The sequence below is a fragment of the Oncorhynchus kisutch genome, linkage group LG25 (assembly GCF_002021735.2).
Source record: "Oncorhynchus kisutch isolate 150728-3 linkage group LG25, Okis_V2, whole genome shotgun sequence".
Classification (NCBI taxonomy): domain Eukaryota; kingdom Metazoa; phylum Chordata; class Actinopteri; order Salmoniformes; family Salmonidae; genus Oncorhynchus; species Oncorhynchus kisutch.
The window spans coordinates 42,492,346-42,509,601 of record NC_034198.2 but is presented as its reverse complement, the minus strand read 5'-3'; the positions used below and the strand labels follow the sequence as shown (position 1 = coordinate 42,509,601).

General features: G+C 46.3%; 1 protein-coding gene across 2 annotated transcripts; it reads right to left on the bottom strand.

The window, feature by feature from the left end:
- Nucleotides 1-3,629: 3,629 nt before the first annotated feature.
- On the bottom strand, nt 3,630-15,909 carry LOC116357496 (uncharacterized). Of its 2 annotated transcripts, none has more exons than XM_031805278.1 (4): nt 14,078-15,909; nt 12,878-12,954; nt 12,180-12,345; nt 3,630-7,550 (listed from the first exon to the last, which is right to left on the bottom strand). In XM_031805278.1, the coding sequence occupies exons 1-4, from the start codon at nt 15,639-15,641 to the stop codon at nt 7,432-7,434; spliced, it is 1,926 nt and encodes a 641-aa protein (XP_031661138.1). In that variant the 5' UTR covers nt 15,642-15,909; the 3' UTR covers nt 3,630-7,431. The 2 variants fall into 2 exon arrangements, with proteins under 2 accessions (XP_031661138.1, XP_031661137.1); XM_031805277.1 differs by having other exon boundaries at nt 12,866-12,954; nt 14,078-15,888.
- Nucleotides 15,910-17,256: the final 1,347 nt, after the last annotated feature.

Sequence of the window (17,256 nt, the reverse complement as noted above, 5' to 3'; positions counted from 1 at the left end):
ATTAACATCATACTGTAGAATCAGCCAATCATTAACATCATACTGTAGAATCAGCCAATCATTAACATCATACTGTAGAATCAGCCAATCATTAACATCATACTGTAGAATCAGCCAATCATTAACATCATACTGTAGTTAAAAAAAAACTCATGTTTGTGTTGATGGGTTATTGGGCCAGCGACCCAAATGGCACCCTATTCCCTACATAGTGCACTACTTACGACCCGAGCCCCAACGACCTTGGTGAAAAGTAGTGCACTTTATTCGGAATAGGGTGCCATTTGCGACGCAGTTTGTTTTCACACAACATGCAGAACAAAGAGCCGCATTAGCAGGTACATTAGGAATAAATGACGCTGTAAATTAACAGGACTGAAAGGTCCTGAGGTATGTTAATTAAATAACAACACAATTACATATATGAATATATGAAGTTAAATTGATAAAGATATCTAAGAGCAAGAGAAATAGGTAGTAGTTAAACACATTGAGAGTGACATGATATTACGTACTGTTTATATTTTAAATAAACCTTTTATATATTAACCGCAAACTATTTGTTTATGTTTTCCTTTTCAAATGGAAAGTTTTAGGAAACGTATTTTTTTGGATCCCCATTGGCTGTTGGTATGTTATTAGGATCCCCATTGGCTGTTGGTATGTTATTAGGATCCCCATTGGCTGTTGGTATGTTATTAGGATCCCCATTGGCTGTTGGTATGTTATTAGGATCCCCATTGGCTGTTGGTATGTTATTAGGATCCCCATTGGCTGTTGGTATTTTATTAGGATCCCCATTGGCTGTTGGTATTTTATTAGGATCCCCATTGGCTGTTGGTATGTTATTAGGATCCCCATTGGCTGTTGGTATGTTATTAGGATCCCCATTGGCTGTTGGTATTTTATTAGGATCCTCATTGGCTGTTGGTATGTTATTAGGATCCCCATTGGCTGTTGGTATTTTATTAGGATCCCCATTGGCTGTTGGTATGTTATTAGGATCCCCATTGGCTGTTGGTATGTTATTAGGATCCCCATTGGCTGTTGGTATTTTATTAGGATCCTCATTGGCTGTTGGTATGTTATTAGGATCCCCATTGGCTGTTGGTATGTTATTAGGATCCCCATTGGCTGTTGGTATGTTATTAGGATCCCCATTGGCTGTTGGTATGTTATTAGGATCCCCATTGGCTGTTGGTATGTTATTAGGATCCCCATTGGCTGTTGGTATTTTATTAGGATCCCCATTGGCTGTTGGTATTTTATTAGGATCCCCATTGGCTGTTGGTATGTTATTAGGATCCCCATTGGCTGTTGGTATGTTATTAGGATCCCCATTGGCTGTTGGTATTTTATTAGGATCCCCATTGGCTGTTGGTATTTTATTAGAATCCCCATTGGCTGTTGGTATTTTATTAGGATCTCCATTGGCTGTTGGTATTTTATTAGGATCCCCATTGGCTGTTGGTATTTTATTAGGATCCCCATTGGCTGTTGGTATTTTATTAGGATCCCCATTGGCTGTTGGTATTTTATTAGGATCTCCATTGGCTGTTGGTATTTTATTAGGATCCCCATTGGCTGTTGGTATTTTATTAGGATCCCCATTGGCTGCTGGTATTTTATTAGGATCCCCATTGGCTGTTGGTATTTTATTAGGATCCCCATTGGCTGTTGGTATTTTATTAGGATCCCCATTGGCTGCTGGTATTTTATTAGGATCCCCATTGGCTGTTGGTATGTTATTAGGATCCCCATTGGCTGTTGGTATTTTATTAGGATCCCCATTGGCTGTTGGTATTTTATTAGGATCCCCATTGGCTGTTGGTATTTTATTAGGATCCCCATTGGCTGTTGGTATTTTATTAGGATCCCCATTGGCTGTTGGTATGTTATTAGGATCCCCATTGGCTGTTGGTATTTTATTAGGATCCCCATTGGCTGTTGGTATTTTATTAGGATCCCCATTGGCTGTTGGTGTTTTATTAGGATCCCCATTGGCTGTTGGTATTTTATTAGGATCCCCATTGGCTGTTGGTGTTTTATTAGGATCCCCATTGGCTGTTGGTATGTTATTAGTATCCCCATTGGCTGTTGGTATGTTATTAGGATCCCCATTGGCTGTTGGTGTTTTGTTAGGATCCCCATTGGCTGTTGGTATTTTATTAGGATCCCCATTGGCTGTTGGTATTTTATTAGGATCCCATTGGCTGTTGGTGTTTTATTAGGATCCCCATTGGCTGTTGGTATTTTATTAGGATCCCCATTGGCTGTTGGTAATTTATTAGGATCCCCATTGGCTGTTGGTGTTTTATTAGGATCCCCATTGGCTGTTGGTATTTTATTAGGATCCCCATTGGCTGTTGGTATTTTATTAGGATCTCCATTGGCTGTTGGTATTTTATTAGGATCCCCATTGGCTGTTGGTATTTTATTAGGATCCCCATTGGCTGTTGGTATTTTATTAGGATCCCCATTGGCTGTTGGTATTTTATTGGGATCCCCATTGGCTGTTGGTATTTTATTAGAATCCCCATTGGCTGTTGGTATTTTATTAGGATCCCCATTGGCTGTTGGTATTTTATTAGGATCCCCATTGGCTGTTGGTATTTTACTAGGATCCCCATTGGCTGTTGGTGTTTTATTAGGATCCCCATTGGCTGTTGGTATTTTATTAGGATCCCCATTGGCTGTTGGTATTTTATTAGGATCCCCATTGGCTGTTGGTATTTTATTAGGATCCCCATTGGCTGTTGGTATTTTACTAGGATCCCCATTGGCTGTTGGTATTTTATTAGGATCCCCATTGGCTGTTGGTATTTTATTAGGATCCCCATTGGCTGTTGGTATTTTATTAGGATCCCCATTGGCTGTTGGTATTTTATTAGGATCCCCTTTGGCAGTTGGTATTTTATTATGATCCCCATTGGCTGTTGGTATTTTATTAGGATCCCCATTGGCTGTTGGTATTTTATTAGGATCCCCATTGGCTGTTGGTATTTTATTAGGATCCCCATTGGCTGTTGGTATTTTATTAGGATCCCCATTGGCTGTTGGTATTTTATTAGGATCCCCATTGGCTGTTGGTATTTTATTAGGATCCCCATTGGCTGTTGGTATTTTATTAGGATCCCCATTGGCTGTTGGTATTTTATTAGGATCCCCATTGGCTGTTGGCATTTTATTAGGATCCCCATTTGCTGTTGGTATTTTATTAGGATCCCCATTGGCTGTTGGTATTTTATTAGGATCCCCATTGGCTGTTGGTATTTTATTAGGATCCCCATTGGCTGTTGGTATTTTATTAGGATCCCCATTGGCTGTTGGCATTTTATTAGGATCCCCATTGGCTGTTGGTATTTTATTAGGATCCCCATTGGCTGTTGGTATTTTATTAGGATCCCCATTGGCTGTTAGTATGTTATTAGGATCCCCATTGGCTGTTGGTATGTTATTAGGATCCCCATTGGCTGTTGGTATGTTATTAGGATCCCCATTGGCTGTTGGTATGTTATTAGGATCCCCATTGGCTGTTGGTGTGTTTTGTTAGGATCCCCGTTCAGCTACTCTTCCTGGGGTCCACATGAAACATGACATAATACAGAACATTAATAGACAAGAACAGCTCAAGGACAGAACTACATGCATTTAAAACAAGAACAATATAACTAAAATGTTCTGTACTGACTCAATACTGAGGAAAAAAACACAGAGAGACCAATTATTCTAGTCCTACATTTATCATTTTCATATATTACATATAAATTCAGTAGCATCTATCAGTACATACGCATATTTAGGTTAAATAGGGGAGAGGCATTGTGTTTCTTAAAGCCAGGTTTGCTGTTCACTTGAGCAATCTGAGATGAAAGGGATTTCCATTTCCAATCCTGGCTCTATATAATACTGTACGTTTTCTTGAATTCATTGGGGATTTGGGGACTGTGAAAAGACCCCTGGTGGCATGTCTGGTGTGATAAGTGTGTGTGTCAGAGCTGTGTCTTTGACTACGTAAACAATTTGGTAGGTTCAACACCTCTTTGGGCTCTACTCAACATCTTCATAACGGTTATTTTGATGGTGCCCGAGGTGGAACTGAGCTGTTAAATCCACAAGTGGCTCCCGGCATTATAACTAAAGCGGACATTGCCATTGGCAATGCAGATTTGTTAACAAGTGGGAACACTGCAATGTGATATGTAATCTACACCTTGATAATAGAAATCCTTATTATTTTGTTTAATGCATAATTATTTGTAGCCTACACATTCTAACGCAAGTGAGGAGGGTGTGGCTTCGAGTGAGGAGGGTGTGGCTTCTAGTGGGGAGGGTGTGGCTTCTAGTGAAGCGGGTGTTGCTTCATGACAATGATCGCATGTGCAACTGCTCATCGATTTGACAGCTCCAACGCAGTTCCACCTCAGATACTGCCATAACAGCCGCTATGCAGGGGTCTGCTATCGTTGGTTAACGATTGATCTGACTGAATCTAGGTTTAAATCAAGGACAGACCTCTCCCCGTCTTTACAACCATTGAATGAATAGGTTTTGACCATGACAGTTTACAATCCAAGGTAATGCCAAGGAATTTAGTCTCCTCATCTTGATCAACAGCCAATTGATTCATTATCAGACTCAGCTGAGGTTTTGAATTTAGGGAATAATTTGTACCAAATACAATGCTTTTAGTTGTAGAGATACTCAGGACTAATGTATTACTGGCCACCCATTCTAAAACTGACTGCAACTCTTTGTTAAGTGTTGCAGTAATTTCATTAGCCATGGTTGCTGACATGTATAATGTTGAATCATCAGCATACATAGACACACATGCTTTACTTAAGACTCGTGGTCAGTCATTTAGTCTGGGTTTCTGTATAGCACTTTCTGACATCTGTTGATGTAAAAAGGGCTTTATAAATACATTTGATTGATTAGTAAAAAAAAAATAGAAAAGAGTAGAGGGCCTAGAGAGCTGCCCTGTGGTACACCACACTTTACATTTTTGACATTAGAGAAGCTTCCATTAAAGAAAACCCTTTGTGTTCTATTAGATTGATCACTCTGAATCCATGATATGGCAGAGGTTGAAAAGCCTCTGCCACATACGTTTTTTCAATAACAAGACATGGTCAATAATATCAAAGGCTGCACTGAAATCTAACAATACAGCTCCCACAATTTTCTTGTTATACATATCTTTTTTTCCTTTTCTTTCAACCAATCATCAGTCATTTGTGTCAGTGCAGTACTGTACATGTTGAGTGCCCTTCTCTATAAGCATGCTGAAAGTCTGTTGTTAATTTGTTTACAGAGAAATAGCATTGTTTCTGGTCAATCACAATTTTTTAAAATTAAGATTGCTAAGAGTCGGCAGCAAGCTGATTGGTCAGCTGTTAGAACCAGTAAAGGGTGCTTTTCCATTCTTGGGTACCGGAATTACTTTGGTTTCCCTCCAGTTCTAAGGACAATTATTTGTCCTCCAGACTCAGATTAAAGATATGACAAATAGGAGTGGCTATCTAGTGTGAATCCATGTTGACTTGAATTTCAACTGAATCAAGTGAGTGCTTGTTCATTTTTTTCCCCTTCATTTTGATGCAAGTGACTGTTGGCTTCTTCTTTCCATTGATGATTCTTGCAAGAGGATATTGTTCTATGTACATGCATGTCCTCTACAGCTCGTCCCTCGCTTCCCAGGTTGGTCCTCTACAGCTCGTCCCTCTCTTCCCAGGTTGATCCTCTACAGCTAGTCCCTCTCTTCCCAGGTTGATCCTCTACAGCTAGTCCCTCTCTTCCCAGGTTGGTCCTCTACAGCTCGTCCCTCTCTTTCCAGGTTGATCCTCTACAGCTAGTCCCTCTCTTCCCAGGTTGGTCCTCTACAGCTAGTCCCTCTCTTCCCAGGTTGGTCTAGTGCTGGGTAGTGTACTGTAGTGTCCTAGGTTGGTCTAGTGCTGGGTAGTGTAGTGTCCCAGGTTAGTCTAGTGCTGGGTAGTGTACTGTAGTGTCCTAGGTTGGTCTAGTGCTGGGTAGTGTAGTTTCCCAGGTTGGTCTAGTGCTGGGTAGTGAGTGTAGTGTCCTAGGTTGGTCTAGTGCTGGGTAGTGTAGTGTCCCAGGTTGGTCTAGTGCTGGGTAGTGTAGTGTCCAAGCTTGGTCTAGTGCTGGGTAGTGTAGTGTAGTGTCCCAGGTTGATCTGGTGTAGTGTCCAAGGTTGGTCTAGTGCTGGGTAGTGTAGTGTAGTGTCCCAGGTTTGTCTAGTGCAGTGTCCAAGGTTGGTCTAGTGCTGGGTAGTGTAGTGTCCCAGGTTGGTCTAGTGCTGGGTAGTGTAGTGTCCAAGGTTGATCTAGTGCTGGGTAGTGTAGTATAGTGTCCCAGGTTGGTCTAGTGCTGGGTAGTGTAGTGTAGTGTCCCAGGTTGGTCTAGTGCTGGGTAGTGTAGTGTCCCAGGTTGGTCTAGTGCTGGGTAGTGTAGTGTCCCAGGTTGATCTAGTGCTGGGTAGTGTAGTGTCCCAGGTTGGTCTAGTGCTGGGTAGTGTAGTGTAGTGTCCCAGGTTGATCTAGTGCTGGGTAGTGTAGTGTCCAAGGTTGGTCTAGTGCTGGGTAGTGTAGTGTCCCAGGTTGATCTAGTGCTGGGTAGTGTAGTGTCCCAGGTTGGTCTAGTGCTGGGTAGTGTAGTGTAGTGTAGTGTCCCAGGTTGATCTAGTGCTGGGTAGTGTAGTGTAGTGTCCCAGGTTGATCTAGTGCTGGGTAGTGTAGTGTCCCAGGTTGGTCTAGTGCTGGGTAGTGTAGTGTAGTGTCCCAGGTTGATCTAGTGCTGGGTAGTGTAGTGTCCAAGGTTGGTCTAGTGCTGGGTAGTGTAGTGTCCAAGGTTGGTCTAGTGCTGGGTAGTGTAGTGTCCCAGGTTGGTCTAGTGCTGGGTAGTGTAGTGTCCAAGGTTGGTCTAGTGCTGGGTAGTGTAGTGTCCCAGGTTGATCTAGTGCTGGGTAGTGTAGTGTAGTGTCCCAGGTTGATCTAGTGCTGGGTAGTGTAGTGTCCCAGGTTGATCTAGTGCTGGGTAGTGTAGTGTAGTGTCCCATTTTTGGTCTAGTGCTGGGTAGTGTAGTGTAGTGTAGTGTAGTGTCCCAGGTTGGTCTAGTGCTGGGTAGTGTAGTGTAGTGTCCCATTTTGGTCTAGTGCTGGGTAGTGTAGTTTCCCACTTTGGTCTAGTGCTGGGTAGTGTTGTGTAGTGTAGTGCTGGGTAGTGTTGTGTAGTGTCCCAGGTTGGTCTAGTGCTGGGTAGTGTTGTGTAGTGTAGTGCTGGGTAGTGTAGTGTCCCAGCCTGTCCTCTACAGCTCGTCCCTCTCCTCCCGGCTTTCTCGCGTGTTGAGTAGTGTAGTGCCCCAGTTTGGTCTAGGGCTGGGAGGTGTTGTGTAGTTTCCTGCCTGGTCCTCTACAGCTCGTCCCTCTCCTCTCCCTCACAGTGACATGCTTCCCTCTGGCTGTTCATGAAGGATCTGCAGCCCAGCGTCCACACTGTGTTGTACAGAGTATCTGCTACGGTCTCACAGGCTGGGAGGGGGAGAGAGAGAGACAGAGGGTTAGGGTTGAGGGAGGGAGGGAGCGAGGGAGGGAGGGAGGGAGGGAGGGTGGGAGGGAGGGAGGGAGGGAGGGAGGTTGGAAGGAAGGTAGGTAGGGAGGGAGGGAGGTAGGTAGGGAGGGAGGGAGGGAGGGAGGGAGGGAGGGAGGGAGGGAGGGAGGGAGGGAGGGAGGGAGGGAGGGAGGGAGGGAGGGAGGGAGGGAGGGAGGGAGGGAGGGAGGGAGGTTGGAAGGTAGGTAGGGAGGTAGGTAGGGAGGGTGGGTGGGTGGGTGGGAGGTAGGGATGGAGGTTGGAAGGTAGGTAGGGAGGTAGGGAGGTAGGGAGGGAGGGAGGTAGGGAGGGAGGGAGGGAGGGAGGGAGGGAGGGAGGGAGGGAGGGAGGGAGGGAGGGAGGGAGGGAGGGTAAATGTAGATAAACTTGGATTATTTCCGCAAGGAGTTATACAGGATACTAACCTCAAAATTTAAACCTGCAAATCTAAATTCCTTAAGACTCGCCTTACCTAAAACCTTTTGGACTAAATTACCTGAATGGATTCTTACTTCCAAGGAATATAAAGAAAAAAATGTATAGGGGGAGGGAGAGGAACACATGGAACAGCTAACAGCACTGAAGGAGGAGGGAGAGGAACACATGGAACAGCTAATAGCACTGAAGGAGGAGGGAGAGGAACACATGGAACAGCTAATAGCACTGAAGGAGGAGGGAGAGGAACACATGGAACAGCTAATAGCACTGAAGGAGGAGGGAGAGGAACACATGGAACAGCTAATAGCATTGAAGGAGGAGGGAGAGGAACACATGGAACAGCTAATAGCACTGAAGGAGGAGGGAGAGGAACACATGGAACAGCTAATAGCACTGAAGGAGGAGGGAGAGGAACACATGGAACAGCTAATAGCACTGAAGGAGGAGGGAGAGGAACACATGGAACAGCTAACAGCACTGAAGGAGGAGGGAGAGGAACACATGGAACAGCTAACAGCACTGAAGGAGGAGGGAGAGGAACACATGGAACAGCTAACAGCACTGAAGGAGGAGGGAGAGGAACACATGGAACAGCTAACAGCACTGAAGGAGGAGGGAGAGGAACACATGGAACAGCTAACAGCACTGAAGGAGGAGGGAGAGGAACACATGGAACAGCTAATAGCACTGAAGGAGGAGGGAGAGGAACACATGGAACAGCTAACAGCACTGAAGGAGGAGGGAGAGGAACACATGGAACAGCTAACAGCACTGAAGGACGAGGTCAGAAAGCTGAGGTGTGACAGAGAGCAGGACTCTCCCCCAGACAAGCCAGCAGAACAGCCCACCTCAGACCCGGACCACAGCCTCAACACCACAGTGGGACAGACAACACAGGACCCACCAACCCAACAGACCCCACCCCCTCCTAACAGACTCCACCCCTTCCCAACAGCCCACCTCAGACCCAGACCACAGCCTCAACACCACAGTGGGACAGACAACACAGGACCCACCAACCCAACAGACCCCACCCCTCCTAACAGACCCCACCCCCTCCTAACAGACCCCAGCCCCTCCTAACAGACCCCACCCCCTCCTAACAGACCCCACCCACTCCTAACAGACCCCACCCACTCCTAACAGACCTAACAGACCACACCCCCCCTAACAGACCTAACAGACCCCACCCCCCCCTAACAGACCCCACCGCTCCTAACAGACCCCAGCCCCTCCTAACAGACCCCACCCCCCCCTAACAGACCCCACCGCTCCTAACAGACCCCAGCCCCTCCTAACAGACCCCACCCACTCCTAACAGACCTAACAGACCCCACCCCCCCTAACAGACCCACCACCTCCTATCAGACCCCCCCCCCCTAACAGACCCCACCGCTCCTAACAGACCCCACCCCCTCCTAACAGACCCCACCCACTCCTAACAGACCCCACCCACTCCTAACAGACCTAACAGACCACACCCCCCCTAACAGACCTAACAGACCCCACCCCCCCCTAACAGACCCCACCGCTCCTAACAGACCCCAGCCCCTCCTAACAGACTCCACCACTTCCTAACAGACCCCACCCACTCCTAACAGACCCCACCCCCCCCTAACAGACCCCACCCCTCCTAACAGACCCCACCCCTCCTAACAGACCTAAACTAAACTTTTGCCTAAACTCAGGTGCCCAAACACTAGGTATGTCCTGGAGCTGTTGTCAGAGGACAAACACTAGGCATATCCTGGAGCTGTTGTCAGAGGACAGACTAGGGACCCCCAGCCACATCATCATTCACATGGGCACAAATGATCTGAGGGCACAGCAGGAAAGGCTGGCAACAGCACTCAAGAGAGTGATTGAAACAGCTTCTTCCACTTTCCCCAACGCACAAGTGGTTACCTCCACCCTGCTACCACCAAAAGACTATCATTCTGTCACAATACAGCGGGTGAATCCAAGTATTTCCCGAGACTGTGCCTCAAAACCTAATGTCTACCTGGCCCACCCACTCCACCCTGAACTTGAGCAGCCTTTACCCTGACTAGAAATGAGTCAGGAAATAATGTCAACAGAGAAAAATGGCCACCTATATCTATATCCCCCTACTTTAACAGCTTCTCCATCCTAGACCGGGAAATCAACCATATTCAGGCCCAGGGACATGTACTAGTTTGTGGCGACCTAAATTCTAGAACTGGACAAGAACCTGACACCTTCAGCACACAGGGGGACAAACACCTACCTGGAGGTAACAGCATTCCCTCCCCCATATGCCCCCCATAGGCACAACTACGACAACATAACAAACAAAACCTCCCCCATAGGCACAACTACGATAACCAACAAAAACGGGTCACAACTCCTGCAGCTCTGTCACACGCTGGGTCTGTACACAGCCAATGGTAGGCTTCGAGGAGACTCCTAATGTAGGTACACCTACAGCTCATCTCTTGGCAGTAGTACTGTAGACTACTTTTTCACTGACCTCAACCCAGAGTGTCTCAGAGCGTTCACAGTCGGCCCACTTGGCAGTAGAAAGCCTAACAGTATATTTGACCTTTCAGCTTCCCTATCCAATCTAAATATTTAAAGCAGACAACCTAAAAAATATGAACAACAATGATAAATGGTTTGATGAAGAATGCAAAAACCTAAGAAAGAAATTGAGAAACCTGAACAACCAACAACATAGAGACCCAGAAAACCTGAGTCTACGCCTTCACTATGGTGAATCACTAATACAATACACTACAAAACAATACACTACGGGAAAAGATGGAACAGCATGTCAGAAATCAGCTCAACGTCATAGATTCTAACCGCTTCTGGGAAAATTGGAACACACTAAACAAACAACAACACAAAGAATTTATTTAACCTTCATTTAACTAGGCAAGTCAGTTAAGAACAAATTCTTATTTTCAATGACGGCCTAGGAACAAATAAGAATTTGCAATTCTACATAATTTTACACGACTGGAGGCTTTGGCAAAATAAAATAAAAAAAGAATACTGCACATATGATCAAAATGACAGGCTACTATGACAAACTGAGAATCTGAGATACATAAAAACCACCTTGTCTTGAATCCATCAATAGCCTACCTAGGCCAAGGTGTGTGGAGACACCTATTGTAGGCTACGGTATGAGGAGGAAATTATAGTCCTAAAAAATAATTATCCGCAGCTTATTCGCCGGCGCATTCTTGCCAAACTCCTACATCTCACTCTTGTTTTCCTTTGTGAAATATTTTGTTAGCCTATAGCAGACAGATTCGACCTATAGCAGACAGATTCGACCTATAGCAGACAGAATCGACATATAGCAGACAGATTCGACCTATAGCAGACAGATTCGACCTATAGCAGACAGATTCGACCTACAGCAGACAGATTCGACCTATAGCAGACAGATTCGACCTATAGCAGACAGATTCGACCTATAGCAGACAGAATCGACCTATAGCAGACAGATTCGACCTATAGCAGACAGATTCGACCTATAGCAGACGGATTCGACATATAGCAGACCGATTCGACCTATAGCAGACAGATTCGACCTGTAGCAGACGGATTCGACATATAGCAGACCGATTCGACCTATAGCAGACAGATTCGACCTATAGCAGACAGATTTGACCTATAGCAGACAGATTTGGCCTATAGCAGACATAATCGACCTATAGCAGACAGATTAGACCTATAGCAGACAGAGTCGACCTATAGCAGACAGATTCGACCTATAGCAGACAGAATCGACTCTTCTCTTTTCAGCAGAAGCCATTCGGTTTCCAACCTGTGTTTTCCCGCAGTTGTATTTGAAATATTGCGAAACGCCTGTTTTTTTGTCTGCATACTGTTCATTGACAGATTTGCGGCACGTTCGTAGACAATGCCTGGGTATTGGCATACACACAATCCACAGCTAGGTCATTTTGTTGCCTGGGTATTGGCATACACACAATCCACAGCTAGGTCATTTTGTTGCCTGGGTATTGGCATACACACAATCCACAGCTAGGTCATTTTTTGTTGTTGTTGTTAAGTAGCTGTGGTAGGATCCGGCTCAAACAAAGCACTGCGTCTACGGTCAAGTGTTACAGAGTATAATTCAGTAGCTATCTCACCTTTGACCTTTGACACAAGCCCCAGGCTCTTCTTCAGGTCAGAGCAGATAGCGTGGAGACACAAGCGGTACTTGGAGTCACAGCGGTTTTTGTCGGAGCCGCAGGTGTCATAGCAACTGTCCAGCTGGTTACAGCACTGAGTCATGGCTGGGATGCCCATGTCAAACTGTGTTGGGACAATAACAAAAATACAGAAAGATATACAGGTTATAAGTTAACATAACATAGGATTTATATACACTCACACAAAAAAAAGGTGCTTTCTAGAACCTAAAATGACTTCAGCTGTCCCAATAGGAGAACCCTTTGAAAAACACTATTTGGTTCCAGGTAGAACCCTTTTGAGTTCCATGTAGAACCAGTTTGGTTCCAGGTAGAACCCTTTTGGGTTCAGTGTAGAACCCTTTTGGTTCCAGGTAGAACCAGTTTGGTTCCAGGTAGAACCCTTTTGGTTCCAGGTAGAACCCTTTTGAGTTCCATGTAGAACCAGTTTGGTTCCAGGTAGAACCCTTTTGGTTCCAGGTAGAACCCTTTTGGGTTCAGTCTAGAACCCTTTCCATAGAGGGGGCTATATAAGGGCCCTTTAAGTATAGTATGTATTGTATGAGAAAACAGTCTGCGGTTTAGGTGTCGGGTATTAGTACAGTATCATACACTGTCTACAGTCAGTGATAGTTAAAACATACACTATCTGGTACCTGGAATCCTAGAAGGTCGGAGCTGCAACCATTGGGCTCTGGGATCACATAACCAATGCGATGCACAGGTGTCTTACCTGAGAAGGAAAGGTGAACAACTCTAATTCAGACCCATTTACAGTTAATTATGTTGGTCCACAGATTGATCAATAGGTTGTTATCAATCAGCACCAATTGAACATTCAACACCCTATTGTGAAGTTTATTGACAAGAACCGAAACTGAAAAAAAGGTGCTATCTAGAACCTAACATGTTTTTTCTGCCCTTTGGAGAACCCTTTATGGTTCCAGGTAGAACCCTTTATGGTTCCAGGTAGAACCCTTTATGGTTCCAGGTAGAACCCTTTATGGTTCCAGGTAGAACCCCTTTGGGTTTCATGTAGGACCCCTTCCACAGAGGGTTCCAATGCACATGGAACCCAAAAGGGTTCTCCCTGGAACCAAAAAGGGTTCTACCTGGAACCATAAAGGCCTAGCCAGTCTCCAGATCTCAACCCCATAGAACATCTTTGGAAGGAGTTGAAAGTCCGTGTTGCACAGCAACAGCCCCAAAACATCACTGCTCTAGAGGAGATCTGCATGGAGGAATGGGCCAAAATACCAGCAACAGTGTGTGAAAATCTTGTGAAGACTTACAGAAAACATTTGACCTCTGTCATTGCCAACAAAGGGTATATAACAAAGTATTGAGATAAACTTTTGTTATTGACCAAATACTTATTTTCAACCATAATTTGCAAATAAATTCATTAAAAATCCAACAATGATTTTGAGATTTTCAGGATAACACTCAGTATCTAGGTTCTGTTACATTCAGGATAACACCCAGTATCTAGGTTCTGTTACATTCAGGATAACACTCAGTATCTAGGTTCTGTTACATTTAGGATAACACTCAGTATCTAGGTTCTGTTACGTTCACAGCTCGATTCAGTCCACATCGTGGAAGTTCAGTGGTATAGCTGCATTTCAGTTTAATGTTGTCGCTTTCGCGGAGACTGCATTTACGGCTGCACATGTCGGCTCAATCGGATATGATCTTTAAATCTAGAATGCGCTATAGCCCTGAACTTCCGCAAATACGGTTTGAATCGAGCCCTAGGTGTCTATAGCCAGGCTTGACATGGCAACACCATGGAGTCATACTGAGATGTTACTGTAATCACTGATAGACACACACAACTCTTGTCCCATCCTTACCGTATTTGCATTTGTACTGACACAATCCGTTGCGTCCCCCCATCAATTCCACCAGGGAGTCAAAGTATCCATTGGCTGTCTGGAGGCTCTCTTTGATGGAAACCAAGCCCCAGTCAGAGTCCTCTTCCTGGGCTTCGACGACAGGTACCACAGGGCTGGCTGTATCCTCCGCTGGAGCTTCTGCCTCTGCCTCTGCTGCCTCTTCAATGGCCTCTGTCGCTTTTTCTAGTTCCTCCTGGTCAGCCAAATCTTTCAAGATGGTGTCCTGAATCTCAGTCTCTTTAGCGAGGTCTTCCTCCTCCACCTGGGCAGACAACTCTTTAATCATGGCTTCTGTTATCAGGGCCTCTTTAACAAGGGTCTCCGGATCCATGTAAGCAGGGTCTTCCACCACTGGCATGTCCGCCATGAGGGCCTCTGTGTCTGGGGCTTCATCTGCCATGACAGGGGCGTTTACTAGCGGATCATCAGCAACAGGGGAGTCCGCAACTGCTTCCTTGACTACAAATGCCCCAGCTACAATGGTATCTGCAACAGGCTTGTCGGCCACCAGGTCTTCAGCCACTGGGGTGTCTTCTACAGGTTCCTCCACTGCAGGCGTATCATCAACAACCAGGCTATCTACCCCCACGGTATCACCCTCCACCCTGATATCTACAGCAGTAGGTGTATCATCAACAACCAGGCTATCTACCCCCACGGTATCACCCTCCACCCTGATATCTACAGCGGTAGGCGTATCATCAACAACCAGGCTATCTGCCACCACGGTATCACCCTCCACCCTGATATCTACAGCGGTAGGTGAATCATCAACAACCAGGCTATCTACCCCCACGGTATCACCCTCCACCCTGATATCTACAGCGGTAGGCGTATCATCAACAACCAGGCTATCTGCCCCCACAGTGTCACCCTCCACCCTGATATCTACAGCGGTAGGCGTATCATCAACAACCAGGCTATCTGCCCCCACAGTGTCACCCTCAGTAGCAGCAGCAACGGTGTCACCCTCGGTAGCAGCAGCAGCAGCAATGGTGTCACCCTCGGTAGCAGCAGCAGCAATGGTGTCACCCTCGGTAGCAGCACCAGCAGCAACAGTGTCACCCTCGGTAGCAGCAGCAGCAATGGTGTCACCCTCGGTAGCAGCAGCAGCAGCAACAGTGTCACCCTCGGTAGCAGCAGCAGCAACAACGGTGTCACCCTCGGTAGCAGCAGCAACGGTATCACCCTTGGTAGCAGCAGCAACAGTGTCACCCCCGGTATCACCCTCGGTAGCAGCAGCAACAGTGTCACCCTCGGTAGCAGCAGCAACGGTATCACCCTTGGTAGCAGCAGCAACAGTGTCACCCCCGGTATCACCCTCGGTAGCAGCAGCAACAGTGTCACCCCTGGTATCACCCTCTGTATCACCCTCGGTAGCAGCAGCAACGGTGTCATCCCCGAACATGGTTTCTGCCTCTGGGACTTCCTCTTCAGGAGTGATGTTCCTGACCAGAGAAGCAGACATCCCCCAGGAGAGGCAGAGAGAGAGCAGGAGGAAGTCTGAGGTGCGCAGCAGCATGGTGGCGAGACAGATAGAGAGGAAGTCACAGCACAGGGGGGGGGGGGTCTAGACGGGTAGGTCTAAGAGGAAGACATCCACATTTGGATCCAGGCAGACGGAGTCGAAGCAGAAGGGGGGGGGGGGGTGTTGGTAGGCAGAGAAAGACGTCCACACTCCGCTGGAGGTCTGGGACAGCTGGACAGGAGAGGACCAGGGTGACTGTTGTTGACAAGGTGTGAGAACGAGAGGCACTTAGGATCAATAGACTCAGAGTACTGACTGAGGCTGTGTAAGAGGCAGAGAGGACTTTGGCTGCTGACTAGGCCAGGGAGACAGCGAGGCACGGAGTATCGACACCGGGTTCAAAGGTCTGTTGATAAGGAAAGGCCTGCCTGGACAGACTGTAGTGGGCTGGAATTGTGGGCTGTCCTGCATGACTGCATAGCCTAGACACCATGGTTTATCCAGGTTTTTTTTTATTCTTTATCTACAGTATATTTTTACCCAGAAAGTTTGGGATGTGCATATCACCTTTTTCCATGTTAGTCGTGTTATCTCCCGTTGAGAGAGAACGTTCATGCTCACCATAGCGCTTGTCTCTGTTACATCCTCTCTTCTCCTCTGCTGTGAAACCTCTCTCCTCTCTCCAAGTGCTCGCTCCCATCTCCTAAAGAAATATTGAATTAATCTAATCCCAGTAATCCCGTCACTTTAAACTTCATCAGAGGGAACTCAGTAAGATTCAAATGTTTAGCTTCATCAGTGCTAAAAATCACATTTGTTATAAGGTGATCTCAGATCAGCTGAGCAGCTAATCATAACGTCTTTGAGAACATAGAGTGACTAGATGATACACCGAGTGCACAGAACATTAGGAACACCTGCTCTTTTCATGACACAGACTGACCAGGTGAATCCAGGTGAAATCTATGATCCCTTATTAATGTCACTTGTTAAAGCCACTTTAATCAGTGTAGATGAAGGGGAGGAGACGGGTTAAAGAAGGATTTTTAAGCCTTGAGACAATTGAGACGTGGATTGTGTATGTGTGCCATTCAGAGGGTGAATGAGCAAGACAACATATATAAGTGTCGTTAAACAGGGTATGGTAGTAGGTACCAGACGCACCGGTTTGTGTCCAGAACTGAAACGCTGCTGGATATTTCACGCTCAACACTTCCTGTGTGTTCCAAGAATGGTCCACAATCCCAAAGGACTTCCAGCCAACCTGACACAACTGTGGGAAGCATTGGAGTCAACATGGGCCAGCATCCCTGTGGAACTCTATACAACACCTTGTAGAGTCAACATGGGCCAGCATCCCTGTGGAACGCTATACAACACCTTGTAGAGTCAACATGGACCAGCATCCCTGTGGAACGCTGTCAACACCTTGTAGAGTCAACATGGACCAGCATCCCTGTGGAACGCTGTCAACACCTTGTAGAGTCAACATGGACCAGCATCCCTGTGGAACGCCTTCAACACCTTGTAGAGTCAACATGGACCAGCATCCCTGTGGAACGCTGTCAACACCTTGTAGAGTCAACATGGACCAGCATCCCTGTGGAACACTTTCAACACCTTGTAGAGTTAACATGGGCCAGCATCCCTGTGGAACGCTATACAACAC

What these genes read in the sequence shown, in the direction of transcription:
- LOC116357496 (XM_031805277.1), bottom strand. Translation starts at nt 15,641, where the DNA reads ATGCTGCTGCGCACCTCAGACTTCCTCCTGCTCTCTCTCTGCCTCTCC. An exon ending in TCAGTACAAATGCAAATACG is followed by an intron (nt 12,955 to 14,077) that starts GTAAGGATGGGA and finishes TTTCCTTCTCAG; the next exon opens with GTAAGACACCTGTGCATCGC. An exon ending in GCTTGTGTCAAAGGTCAAAG is followed by an intron (nt 7,551 to 12,179) that starts GTGAGATAGCTA and finishes TCCCCCTCCCAG; the next exon opens with CCTGTGAGACCGTAGCAGAT.